This window comes from Pseudoliparis swirei, chromosome 10, assembly GCF_029220125.1.
Source record: "Pseudoliparis swirei isolate HS2019 ecotype Mariana Trench chromosome 10, NWPU_hadal_v1, whole genome shotgun sequence".
Lineage (NCBI taxonomy): Eukaryota > Metazoa > Chordata > Actinopteri > Perciformes > Liparidae > Pseudoliparis > Pseudoliparis swirei.
Genome location: NC_079397.1, coordinates 932,494 through 945,409, shown reverse-complemented (window position 1 = coordinate 945,409; position 12,916 = coordinate 932,494). Strand labels below are relative to the sequence as shown.

Sequence of the window (12,916 nt, the reverse complement as noted above, 5' to 3'; positions counted from 1 at the left end):
CAGCTGGTGTACGTCCCTATGTGCACCTCCCAGGACTGTGCGTATGTTCCCCACCAAAAACCCTGGTTTAATGGAGACATAAAAAATAACATCAGGAAGAGACGGGACGCCTTCAAGTCAGGAGACCAAGAGGAGTATATGAGAGCCCGGTACGAGCTGCAGAAGTCCATCAGAGCAGCAAAGAGGGCTTACTCCCAAAAACTTGAAGGCTACTATCTCAACCACAACACGCGCAGGATGTGGCAGGGGATCCAGTCTGTCACTAACTACAAGAAAACCACAACAACCACAGACCCCCGTGATCCCACCCTTCCAGACAGCCTCAACTACTTTTATGCCAGGTTCGACAGGCTGAATACGGACACACCCTCAAAAGCCCCCTGTGACCCCATGGACTTTGCCTTTCAGGTGACTCACACACAGGTCCTGAAGGCCCTGAAGAGGGTAAACCCCTACAAGGCTGTGGGACCTGATGGAGTTCCCCCCAAAGTCCTAAAGGTCTGTGGGGAACAACTAGCCGGAGTGTATGCTGACATCTTTAACCTGTCACTATCTCAGGCTGTAGTTCCCCGTATCTTTAAATCCTCCATCATCATACCAGTCCCCAAAAAACCAGACACACCCACCTTAAATGACTTCAGGCCAGTGGCACTCACACCAGTCGCCATGAAGTGCCTAGAAAAACTGGTCCTCGCCCACATCAACCACACGGTCCCGGACCATGTCGACCCCCTCCAGTTTGCCTACCGCCCCAACCGATCAGTGGATGACGCGGTAGCAATAGCTCTACACCACACTCTGCAACACCTGGAAAGCCGCAGAACGTATGCCAGAATGCTTTTCCTGGACTATAGTTCTGCCTTTAATACCATCCGCCCGGGAAAACTAATCAAGAAGCTGACAGACCTCGGCGTCCCAACTCCAACCTGCAACTGGATTCTGGACTTTCTGATAGAAAGACCCCAGGTGGTGAAAATGGGAGGACGGGTGTCTACCGAGCTCACAGTCAGCACAGGATCCCCACAGGGCTGCTGCCTGAGCCCCAAACTATTCACCCTGTACACCCATGACTGCACCTCCACCCAGGACAACACCATCCTCATCAAATACGCCAATGACACCACCGTCCTGGGGCTCATCAAGGGGAGCGGGGATGAGTCGGGCTACAGGACCCTGGTGAACAACATCCTGGTCTATGGAGAGGAGAACGACCTCATCCTCAACACAAACAAGACCAAGGAAATAATACTGGACTTCAGGAAGAACCTCCCCCTCTACAGCCTCTCATCATCAAAGGGACTGAGGTGGAGAGGGCTGACGGGTACAGATTCCTGGGAATGCAGGTGACATCTGACCTGAGCTGGACTCTTCACACCACAGCCATGGTGAAAAAGGCCCAGAAAAGGCTTTATTTCATCAGGATGCTCAGGAAAGCTGGTCTGAACCGTCGCCCTCTCACCCAGGCCTATAGAGGACTGATCGAGAGCATCCTCACCGCAGGCATCACTGTGTGGTATGGAAACACCACACAGGCAGAGAGGAAGGCTCTGCAAAGAGTCACAAGGACCGCGGAGAGGATCACAGGGACACAACTTCCATCCATGGACTCTATGTATGTGCAGCGCTGTGGGAAAAGAGCAGAGGGAATCATTGGAGACTCACTTCATCCAGCTCACTCTCTGCTCAGACACAAACACTGCACATACAACTGAGACACAGCAGAGCGGACAGCATCGTCACCCATAGGACACGCTTCTTCAACAGCTTCTTCCCTGCCACAGTCAGACTGATGGCACAACACAGCTACTGAGGAAGAGGCACTCCTTGAAACTGTGAAAAATGTGCAACACTACAATCAGTGCAATAGCCCCACACAACCTATCCCCCAACATCTGAACATGTGCAATATCCCCATATCACTGTCCCCTCCCCCTCCTTCTTTCCTTTTACAAGCCAGGTACAGCACTAGCCTACTTACATACTTATTACTGTTTATACTGTAAATATTGCATACATACACATTACCACACTATGTACAGTGTGTTTTTTGTACGGTGTTTTTTGAGATATGTTTCATATTTCTATTATTGTTACTGTTACTGTTATTATAGTGTGTTCTTTTGTACCTCTTGACTCGGAGAACCCTGCAAAAATAATTCCGATGTGTCTGGACTGCTGGTCTAGGCACAGATGGCAAATAAAAAACCTTAAACCTTAAACCTTAAACCTATTATCTTCTTTCCTTCAACCGTGCACTTTAAAGCCCCGCCCTCCTCTTCTTCTTCTTCTTCTTCTTCTTCTTCTTCTTCTTCTTCTTCTTCTTCTTCTTCTTTAAAACCACTCAGACATCCATAGCTACACAATGAGTACTTGTATTTAAGATACAATCAGATAGTATTATTCATCCTTTATTGATCCCACAGTAAAGAGGCATCAATAAAAACCAAACAATAAGTAATCAAACAGTACAATATAATAAACGGTAAACATAGAAAGTCTCTTCTCATGCTCGCAGCTCTTTGGCTGCTAACGTGTTCCAAGATGATTTACAGGATGAATTATGAATCATGAGAATGAATCATGATTATTGTAACGTCCTGTAGTGTCGGCCACATTAAACCAATGAGACACAAGGCGTCTGATGGTGTGTCATCACATGGAGGCATGGACGCACATACATGTACACACACTTTCACATATGTTGTCTTTTATACGTTAATACGTGTTGTATTGTTGCAGTGTGTTGGTTTGAGTTCATCTTATTTAAAGATATAAACTATGACTTTCAGTTATAAATATTGTTGTTTTGATTTCGAGCAGAATAAATTGAACCTGAAGAAGAGTTTGTTGTGTAGTTCCCTTCTCGGCCACCAGGAGGCCTCGTGCTGTCATCCAGCTCTTTAACCAGGACCTGAGAAGACAAACAGTCTCCAGCCCTTCATGAACATTTGAGATCATTAGCAGCTTCCTGGTAATCTGTCGAGCACTAACTGGCGTCCACATAGCCAATTAATCCTCTGATTAGAGCTCCATGCCCAACAGCCAATTAGAGGAGAGATCAAATGACAGCTACACTGTCTGGATTTAATCAAATGTAAGAACTAACTAGAGGAATCTGAAGAGAGCAATCTGAAGACATGAATATTTATTTTCAGCTTTATTTGACCAGTGAACTCTTCATTGAGGCCCCTCCTCTCAGTGAGGGCCCTCCATGAGAGGAGGGGCCTAGGGACCTGTCAATCACATGTAGCCCCGCCCTAAAGCCACACTGCTGTATGGCCTGTGATCATTGAGAGAGCTCTCTGATGATTGGTGGCCCGGCCTGTCACTCATAGCGGTCAACAACGTCCCTGTAACTTACCCCCACACCCTGAGCCTCTGAGGGGAGAGGGAGTCCTTTGTTACCTGTCAGTCAGACTGATGGAGATCTTCTATAGAGGTCTCACTCTGCTGCCAAGTCCTCCTCCAGTCCTCCAGCTGGTCCAGGTCTCCTGCTGTCTCAGGGCCCTCAGCTCACTTCCTGTTTCTCAGCACCGGTTCCTCTCTGGCAGCCGGACCGGGATCCTGAAGGCTTGGAGAGGAGCCATCTGCTGCACCATTCGGCCTTTTTATTCACATTTTACATGATTAGTGCTTTTCATCATGAGTTTAAGGATTTTGTTGTTTATTTGTATTTACTTACCAAACAGTTTTTTGCTTTTGTGTTTTGCTCTTTTGTCAGTATTATTTATTTTACACTTAATACTTGTTATTCTATTGTTCATATATATATATATATATATATATTATATATATATATATTATATATATATGTTGTTATTCTTTTGTAGTCATCTTTAATGAACATCTGGCAAAATAATATCCTCTGTGATTAATAAAGTTAAATATTATCTTATGACGCCTCAAATCAAACTTACTTCAATGTTTAAAACATTTTATCCAGAGAGATCGGGAGAGAATATTTGCCATTTTTGTTATCGTCAATGTCCCCAAATAAATCTTTGAGGACATGAGGTCAAACATTTGAGCTTGAAAGCTTTATTTGTATTCACATTTTAATTGTTTGTGCTTTTCATGGATTAGTGTATTCTGGAGAAATTGTTTCAGGAACAGTTTGTTATTATCTGTAATGGTTTTAATATAATTGCTAGCCCCAAAACATGTCCAAATGAAAGAAAGAAATAACAATTAATACAATTCTTTATATATATATATATGCACACACACATATATATATACATAATTTGTATCCATATAAAACTCCTAGAATTTTTTTTTTTTTTAAAGTAGATACGCTTGTAATTTATATAGAAATTTACAAAAATAAAAAGGTTACTTGCTAAAGACTACAACTCCCAGGCTAAAAGGGAACGCCGTCTGATGCGCATGCGCAACAAGATACGACGCGCGAGCCCCATGCGGATATACACCACTATGTAAAATGGCGGCGTGAGGAAGGCTCTTTCAAAACACTGAGACGTTTACCCGCCACGGAGGTTATCGACCGGCCGAGAGACCCGTCTGCGCCCCGCGGAGCCGCCCGTGAAGCACCCAGCGGCGGCGGTTGGACTCTGCGTCCCGGTTAAAGGTACGTTTCCGTTAAAACTACCGGGTTTAAACCAACACGTTAGCACGTTAGCACCACGGTAACCGCTCGTGCGTCTGGGCCCGGTGAGTCGTTGCCGCCGGTGTTCCACCCCTACTGGTTTTCAGACCTACTGGTTTCCCTGCGCGTTGTGTTCTCTTCACATCTGCAGCGGGGCTCTGTCTCGCGCACCAGATTCGTCACACATTCACAAACATATTGCTGGAGATCTTCAAGCCACCGTTCATATCCATGTCGGCGGTTACGATTGTATAAGTGAGCAGCGCATCACAGCCACGGAGGAATAAATACATTTTATAAAAAATAAAAAGATCGCCCGACCTGGTTTCGATCTCTTTCACGCAAAAGGAGTCTGCACTCAAAGACGCGCAGTCTGTGCGCTGCGCCACCAGATAATAGCTTCAGCCCAAGTAATTTATATATTGATCCATTAAGTCACATTTCTTATGTTTTCATGGGAACAGTTTGGTCGAAGGGATCTGAAACAACTGGTTACCTTGAGTGGATATTTACACTTTGAAACATGTTTAGCGATGCTTGTTCGCAACGCAACAACCACACAATACCGACGCATTTTGACAACTAATTGACTTTCGTGACGAGTATACAATGACGATGGTACTGTGAAAATAAATTAGAAACATTGCGAACACTGAGCAACAGGAAGAATGGAATACTAGTAATGTTCTATCTACAAAACAATGTAGAACATATAGTTGGAGCTCGTGAAGCCACATTTCACATCTATTTACAGTTGTGCAAGTAAGCACCACATCACACATGACGAAACACATGTAGGAACGTATTTTTATGAAAGATCGCAACGACCTGGATTCGATCTCTGTCGAGCAAAAACGATGATGTCCTCCTCATCGCTGGTGCTTCTGATTACACCACTAGTAAACACAAAAGTATAAGACATTTAAAAAGCTATTCTTAATGTCACATCTCGTGTCCAGGGAACTGTTTGGTGTCAGGGATTTGAAACAACTAGTTGCCTTGGGCGGATATTAAAGCTTCCAAACATTCAGCGATGCTTTTATAAATAATATTCAGACTTGCATACCATAATACAAAAATAATAACTATATTTACATATCACACAAATTATTCACATCCGTCAAAACAAAAATATAACACAACGGCCAAGATAGACAGTGAAAGAAAACATGCTGGACAGCAGAAGTCCAGTGTCTGCCACTTTTTCCATTTATACTGATGTCGCTAAGTTATTAATTGATTCTGATTACATGTTTTGCAATTGGATGGCTTATTTTCAGATTTGAGGTCTGTGAAGCATTTGCTAAACTCGTGGAATATGTAAATAAAGTTTATCAATACAATTTTTGTATTATGATAGTCTGAATATTATTTATAAAAGCATCGCTGAACAAGTCAATTAGTTGTCAAAATGCGTCGGTATTGTGTGGTTGTTGCGTTGCGAACAAGCATCGCTAAACATGTTTCAAAGTGTAAATATCCGCTCAAGGTAACCAGTTGTTTCAGATCCCTTCAACCAAACTGTTCCCATGAAAACATAAGAAATGTGACTTAATGGATCAATATATAAATTACTTGGGCAGAAACTAAGATCTGGTGGCGCAGCGCACAGACTGCGTGTCTTTGAGTGCAGTCTCCTTTTGCGTGAAAGAGATCGAAACCAGGTCGGGCAATCTTTTTATTTTTATTTTTTCGAAAATGTATTTATTCCTCCGTGGCTGTGATGCTCTGCTCACTTATACAATCGTAATCGCCGAAATGGATATGAAGGGTGGCTTGAAGATCTCCAGCAATATGTTTGTGAATGTGTGACGAATCTGGTGAGCGAGACAGAGCCCCGCTGCAGATGTGAAGAGAACACAACGCGCAGGGAAACCAGTAGGTCTGAAAACCAGTAGGGGTGGAACACCGGTAACTCACCGACAGCACCGACGCTGGCTGTGTTACTCCCGGGGCGACCGGGTCGGTAGGTCTCTCCTGCCGGTACGGTGAACACAGTAAACCCGGGAAACCGACAGAAACAGGATGTTTGGTGATACAGAGGAAGTGGTGCGACGTGACGTCACAGGTCCTCAACTCCTCATGGTTTTTAATGAAAATACTACGAAAGAGTACTTTACTATAATACTGATATAATACATCTCTATAATGCTTAAATATCTAACACAAGGTGTTTATGTAGAGGTTCACTGTGGGAAGACTACTATAGGGTACTTTACTATAATACTCTATATAATACTGTAATATCTCGCACAGACGTGTCATACTATAATAATAATAATACTCTGATGCTCTCCAGGAGGCGGCCTGCTGGTTCTTCCCTGTTTCCGTCCTTGTGAGCGTTGTCATGGCGAAGAGGATCGCTGACAAGGAGCTCACGGACAGGAACTGGGACCAGGTGGAGGAGGAGGAGGAGGTGAGAGTGTGTGTGTGTTTGTGTATGTGTATGATTCATAATGTGTAGCAACTTAAATGTGTGTGTGTTCTCCTATAATAAAGTATTATTAGTTTCTTTAAATACCCGGCCTAGTTCAGAGCTTTAATTGTGAAGGTCTGCTGTGTGAACGGTGCGTTCAGGTGCTGTGCGTTAACGTGTGCTCTCCCTCCTGAAGGCCGGCTCGTTCCTGGTGGCGAGTGAAGACGTGTTGAAAAGCCGGCCGATCAAGAAGGCCAAGCGCCGAGCGGTGGGAGAGGTGAAACCAGGACCGTGTGACCCGGTTGTGTCGCGTCCTACGTTTTGTGTGCTCATGAACGCGTCTCGTTGCAGGCCGACGGCGGCGCCTCCTTCAAAGGCTTCAAAGGGTTCTCTCTGAGCGGCGCCTCGGCTCCCACGGCGTTCTCCGGCTTCGGCAACGGGGGAGGCTTCACGGGCCTCAACGGGAGCAGCAGCGCGGCGCCGTTCAGCGGCTTCTCCTCGCCCGCCGCCACGCCGGGTGAGGACGCCATCTTTGTTTCCTCCACCGGAAGTGAGCAGGTCCCACGGGATGTTCGGCTCCGGAGCGCCACGCTGCGTTTGTGTGTGGACAGCTGTCATGTCCGTCTGCTCGGGTTCAGGTGATGCCCCAGTGCATCATGGGGGACGGAGTCTACCTGCTCACATTAATAAGACCACTCCGTCACTCCCTGCACTCAATAAGTTTAATTATTTTAACATTTTCAAAACCTTTCTGTAATGTTTTTTTACACCTTTATAACATATATTTATTAATAGTATTTATAATTTATCCAGTTACATTTTTTAACTATTAATAAATTGTTGAGATATTAATTCTTTAATATAAAATAATATTTTTTTTATCAAACATTTTCGGCTTAATTTTGGTCTTTTTCTCTGACTGAAGCGTTCATCATGATGTGTTCAAGGACTGTTGGAAAGATGAGCATCTGACGATGGAGATCTCAGCTTCTGGCTGATTAATGGAGAAGTTTCTAGAAGCAATCCACCGGCCGATGGCAGACATTAATATTATCCTCCTCGTCCTCTCAGCTGTGGTGGTCCCTGGCTCCGCCCCCTCTGACATCACGGCCCAGCAGACCAATGGCAGCAGCTCTAAGGAGTACAGCCGTCAGCTGACGGCCCTGAACTGCTCGGTGAGGGACTGGATCACCAAGCACGTGAACGGGAACCCGCTGTGCGACCTCAACCCCATCTTCAGGGACTACGAGCAGCACCTGGCGAGCATCGAGCGGCGCTATGGGGGCGAGGAGGAGGAGAAGAAGAAGAAGACCAGCCTCACTGCTGCTCCTGCCGCCGCCTCCTCCTCCTCCTCGCTGTTCTCCTTCAGTAAAGCGCCGGCAGACGACGCGGCCCAGAGCCCGGGCGTCACGTTCAACTTCGGGCAGAAGGTGGACGGCTCTCTGCTCGGGTCCTTAGGGCCCAAGGCCACGCCCCCCAGCTTCTCCTTCTCCTCCAGCCAGACCTCCCTGTTCGGGGCTCCTCGGCCCACAGGTGCGCTTGATTTATTCATCTTCAAGGGATTATACACCAACTCTGATCAATGAATCACAATATTTATGTTTTTATTAGTGCTGTGAAAAATAACGCGTTAACTCAGTTAATTCAATTACAGGTTTAATTTTTTTTTTTTTTTTTACGCATTTAACGCATGCGCAGAATGAGCTTTCAATCCGTCTGTTGTTGGTCGTCGGGATGAAAAAAAAGTCACTTGCAAAATGAGCTTCCAATACACCTCTTCAACCTGAACTCTGTCCGCTCTCATGCAGACGGTCTGTTCATCGGTAATGATCCTTCCGCAGGTTCACCTCCGGAAACCTTGTGACGACTTTTACTTCCTGTAGATCAGGGTCTCAACACGTCGATCGCGACCTGCCAGTCGATCGCGACGTAGTGTCGGTAGATCGCATGACATTAAAGAGATTGGCCCGCCCCCTGACATGTTCTCTAGAGCACGTCTTTGTTCTTTTATTAAACTAAACGTCTGTTGTTGATCGTATCTCCACAGCAGCATGTCATCTCTGTCTCTTCGCGTTGCGTTAACACTTATCGATCTCCGTCCCGCGCGCCACAGAGCTCCGTGCGCGCGCATCGGGACCGAGCAACAAAAAAGCCACTTGTCAATCTGTCCACCTGTCCGGGCCGGTGAGGTTTCAGCTTTGCAGCGGTGTCCCCGCCGTCCCTTTCATCACGGCCCAGTTCATGAAGAAAACCCACACAGTCAGTTTGCCTCAGCAGCTGCTAGAGGAAGACTAGAGGCCTTTAGATTGTATCATGGTGGAGTTCATGGTTGACAAACAAGAGAAACATGTTCTGTTTAAACCCTCCTGTTACCTTTACATTTACTAACATATTTTACCCTCGGGGTCAATTTGACCCCAGCAATTAAAACCTCCAGAAAATTATTAGAATTAATATTGCTTCCCAAGTTTAAGTGTGAGGTACTTTATGTTTGTTTGTTGACTACCTAAATAGCCCTTTAAATAAATAACAAAGTTGATATTTCTTATATGTTTGACACAGTGAAAAACAGCCTGGGGTCAAATTGACCCCAAAGAACACCGACATTAAACATTGAATGGGGTCAAATTGACCCGAAAGGTAACAGGAGGGTTAAACATTCTGTTTAGGATGAAGATGTATTAATGTTCCATATGGAAGAAAACTGCTAAATAACTGCTGAGTTGCAGCACCATTGTATAGAAGAATGTAGAAATGTATATATCCGTCTTTTGTCATAAATCTCTATGTTCTCACAAAATATACCGAGAATATCGGTAATATGTGATTAATCATGATTAATCCACAAAAACCTGTGATTAACCCGATTAAAAATGTTAATCGTTTCACAGCCCTAGTTTTTATTAGTTTATTAATCCAGATGTTAAAACATTAACTTATTACAATGTCTTTAGAGGTTTAAACTGGTCTCTTTTAATAAATATAAATAACACATTAATATAATTAGTTTACCATCGGGGGAGAAGTAGTTATTATATATGAAGTGTTAGTAAATTAAATGATTCACTTTGTTAATAAATCTGTTGTAATGAAGTCTGTTTGATAATAATAAAGATAGTTTGATTATAATAATGTGATTAGTTTCATAGAGTCCCGTGATATTAATAAAGTTTGATTCCAGAGGAGAATGGGGAGGAGGAGTCTGAGGAGCCGCCGGCGCCCGACGTGAAGGAGGTGAAGGAGGAGGACGCCTTCTACTCCAAGAAGTAACATCCTTACCACTGCACTTTATTTTGAAAAGCACAAAGTACTTCTGTCTCTGAAGTTCTGTGTGTGTTTGTGTTTATTTGTTTGTGTGTGTTTATTTGTTTGTGTTTTTGTTTGTTTGTGTTTAGGTGTAAGTTGTTCTACAAGAAGAACTCAGAGTTCAAGGACAAAGGAGTCGGGACGCTTCACCTCAAGGAGACGAGTGAAGGGAAGGTCCAGATGATCATCAGGGCCGACACCAACCTGGGTACTCATCGCTGTTGTTTTTGTTGTTCTCCTTCTGGAGAGGAGCTGTGTTTAAATCATAAACAACAAACGGCGCCGCCTGCTGGTCAAAGTCAGTAGTGATCCTTAGACTGTTGTCACGGTAACGCTGCTCAGATTATGGGATGGACTTTATGGTTTAATGATTACTGATTACTGCAAAGGAAACTATTAGGGCTGGGCAACGAGTAAAAATTGTAATCGCGATTAATCGCATGATTTCCCTGATTAATCACGATGAATCGCATTTGTATACGCAAAATCCAATAATTAATTCAAAAGTAGTGTATAGCGCACTTCTATTTGAAATGTTCTGCCATATGAATGAAAGTGCCATAACATGTGTTGTCCCTGTTAGAGACACCAGAAAACACTTTCAGTGCAGTTTGTCAATTCCTAGAACTTGACACTTATTTTAAATGTTCTGCCATATGAACTAAAGTGCCATAAAATCTGTCAGGACATTGTCAAATGCACTGTTATGCAGAGACACTGTGACAGAACGCTGGAGACTGAAGCAGGGTCATGATCAAAGGCAGTCGTCTCGCAGCAGCGATCATCTCTGGTGCTCTATCTGCTCAGTGTGGTGACTTTATCTGACACATTCCACTGCTGTGCAACTTCAGTAAAGTGTCAGCATCATGTCTCTCCTCTGTGTTCATCAGTCAGGGCATGTGAATGCAGCGCCCACTTCTCATCAATATAATGCAGTCACTCCGAGGTCATTGTGGTCCCCCGATGTCCAGTCGTCCCCATGAGAGCAACAGGGTGCACGTTGTGAAGCTGTCGCTTTGCAGTCCTCTCCTTTTCATACAACTCGTGTATTCTCCGTGTGACGTGTGTCTTGAGGGCGTCTCATACCTGCCGTCATTTGTTGATATCCTCTAAATGTTTCTCAGCCCGACGTCTTCCACAATCCTAACCGGCCTGCAGTAGCTCTCCACTTCGCTGAGGCGTTGGTTCTCTTGGTTGATCTCCTCCCTGCAGCTCGTCTGCCGAAGCCTCGCTCCACTGTGTGTTTGTTGTATGATTTGCTGGCATCAACGGTGTGTTTAGCATGTAAATGATATTTAAGACTGGAAGTCCTCCGGTGATGAGACGATTCATCTTGGCAGTGTTACATATGACTTTGTTTCTGTCGACTGCGCCGTCTTTAAGAACTTTAAATTGAAAATGGCCATTTAAAATCTCCGTACTCTTCTCCATGTTTGTTAAACCGCGAATGACTTTCTTTTCCGGTTCCGCAGCAATCAGTAGCAGACTTTTACAAAATAAAAGCCTGTGAGCAACAAACTTTTACAATAATAAAACCTGCGTTAACGCGCGATAAAATAATTCTCGGCGTTAATTAATTGATGCGTTAACACAAGATTAACGCGTTAACGTGCCCAGCCCTAGAAACTAAACAATATAAATATTGATTTAACTTTCCATCAATTAATAAATAGATTTAATGTAGTTATTGTGTTTAAATACATCATTTAAACTGAGTTTATTTAGGATTAAACTCAATTTACATTTAATTTAAAGATCATTGATCGGTAGATCGTTGATCTTCTTCCACATTAATCAGTGCGCTCTTATTGTGAAGGTACGATCCTGCTGAACATCCTGCTGCAGGCCTCCATGCCGTGCTCCCGCGTGGGCCGGAACAACGTGATGGTGGTCTGCGTCCCCAACCCGGTCCTGGACCAGCAGAACCCCGGGAGCCCGGTTCCCCTTCTGATCCGGGTCAAGACCTCCGAGGACGCAGACGAGCTGCAGCAGACGCTGGAGAAGAAGAGAGGATAGACACACACACACAGACACACACACAGAGTTGTGGGCATCATACTGTGAATGTTTTATTTCCTGGAGAAGCCGGTCGTCTACATTCCTCCAGTCAGACGCTCAACAGGAAGCTCCTCTTAATCATCGTCCTGCTCCTCCTATTCATCATCTTCCTGCTCCTCTTCCTCTAAGGTTTCCAGATGGTTTTGAATATTTTTCTGTGGAAACTATTTATTGATCATGAACTTATTGATCGTTTTAATTTCCTCAACTGTTTCTGTCCAAGTGTCCTAAGCGCGTCCTTTCCTCCCTGTCTCCTCTGTCCTCAGTGTCTCCTCCGTCAGGTTGTTTACCAGTAGAGACCAACGAGCTGGTTGTTGTTTTTAAGTTTAAATCCTTGAGACTTTAAACACTCGTTTTATTGTTTTACTTTTTTATTTCAATCACAATTTGTTCATATTTCATCTCTAATAAAGTTAAAGAGGAAACTTCCTTCAAACAGAATAAACAAGGACACAGTTTTCTGTCTTTGTGTAAACAAACAACAACATGCGTGAAGCGACTACATCAATACATACAGCGGGTAATCAATA

At 44.2% G+C, this 12,916-nt stretch overlaps 1 protein-coding gene across 1 annotated transcript; it reads left to right on the top strand.

The window, feature by feature from the left end:
• The first annotated feature begins 4,439 nt into the window (after window positions 1-4,439).
• Window positions 4,440-12,837, top strand: nup50 (nucleoporin 50). Its single transcript, XM_056424850.1, has 8 exons — window positions 4,440-4,588; window positions 6,906-7,022; window positions 7,219-7,299; window positions 7,374-7,539; window positions 8,094-8,555; window positions 10,204-10,288; window positions 10,418-10,536; window positions 12,145-12,837. Exons 2-8 carry the CDS (start codon window positions 6,954-6,956, stop codon window positions 12,342-12,344), a joined length of 1,182 nt encoding a protein of 393 aa, XP_056280825.1. The 5' UTR covers window positions 4,440-4,588; window positions 6,906-6,953; the 3' UTR covers window positions 12,345-12,837.
• Window positions 12,838-12,916: the final 79 nt, after the last annotated feature.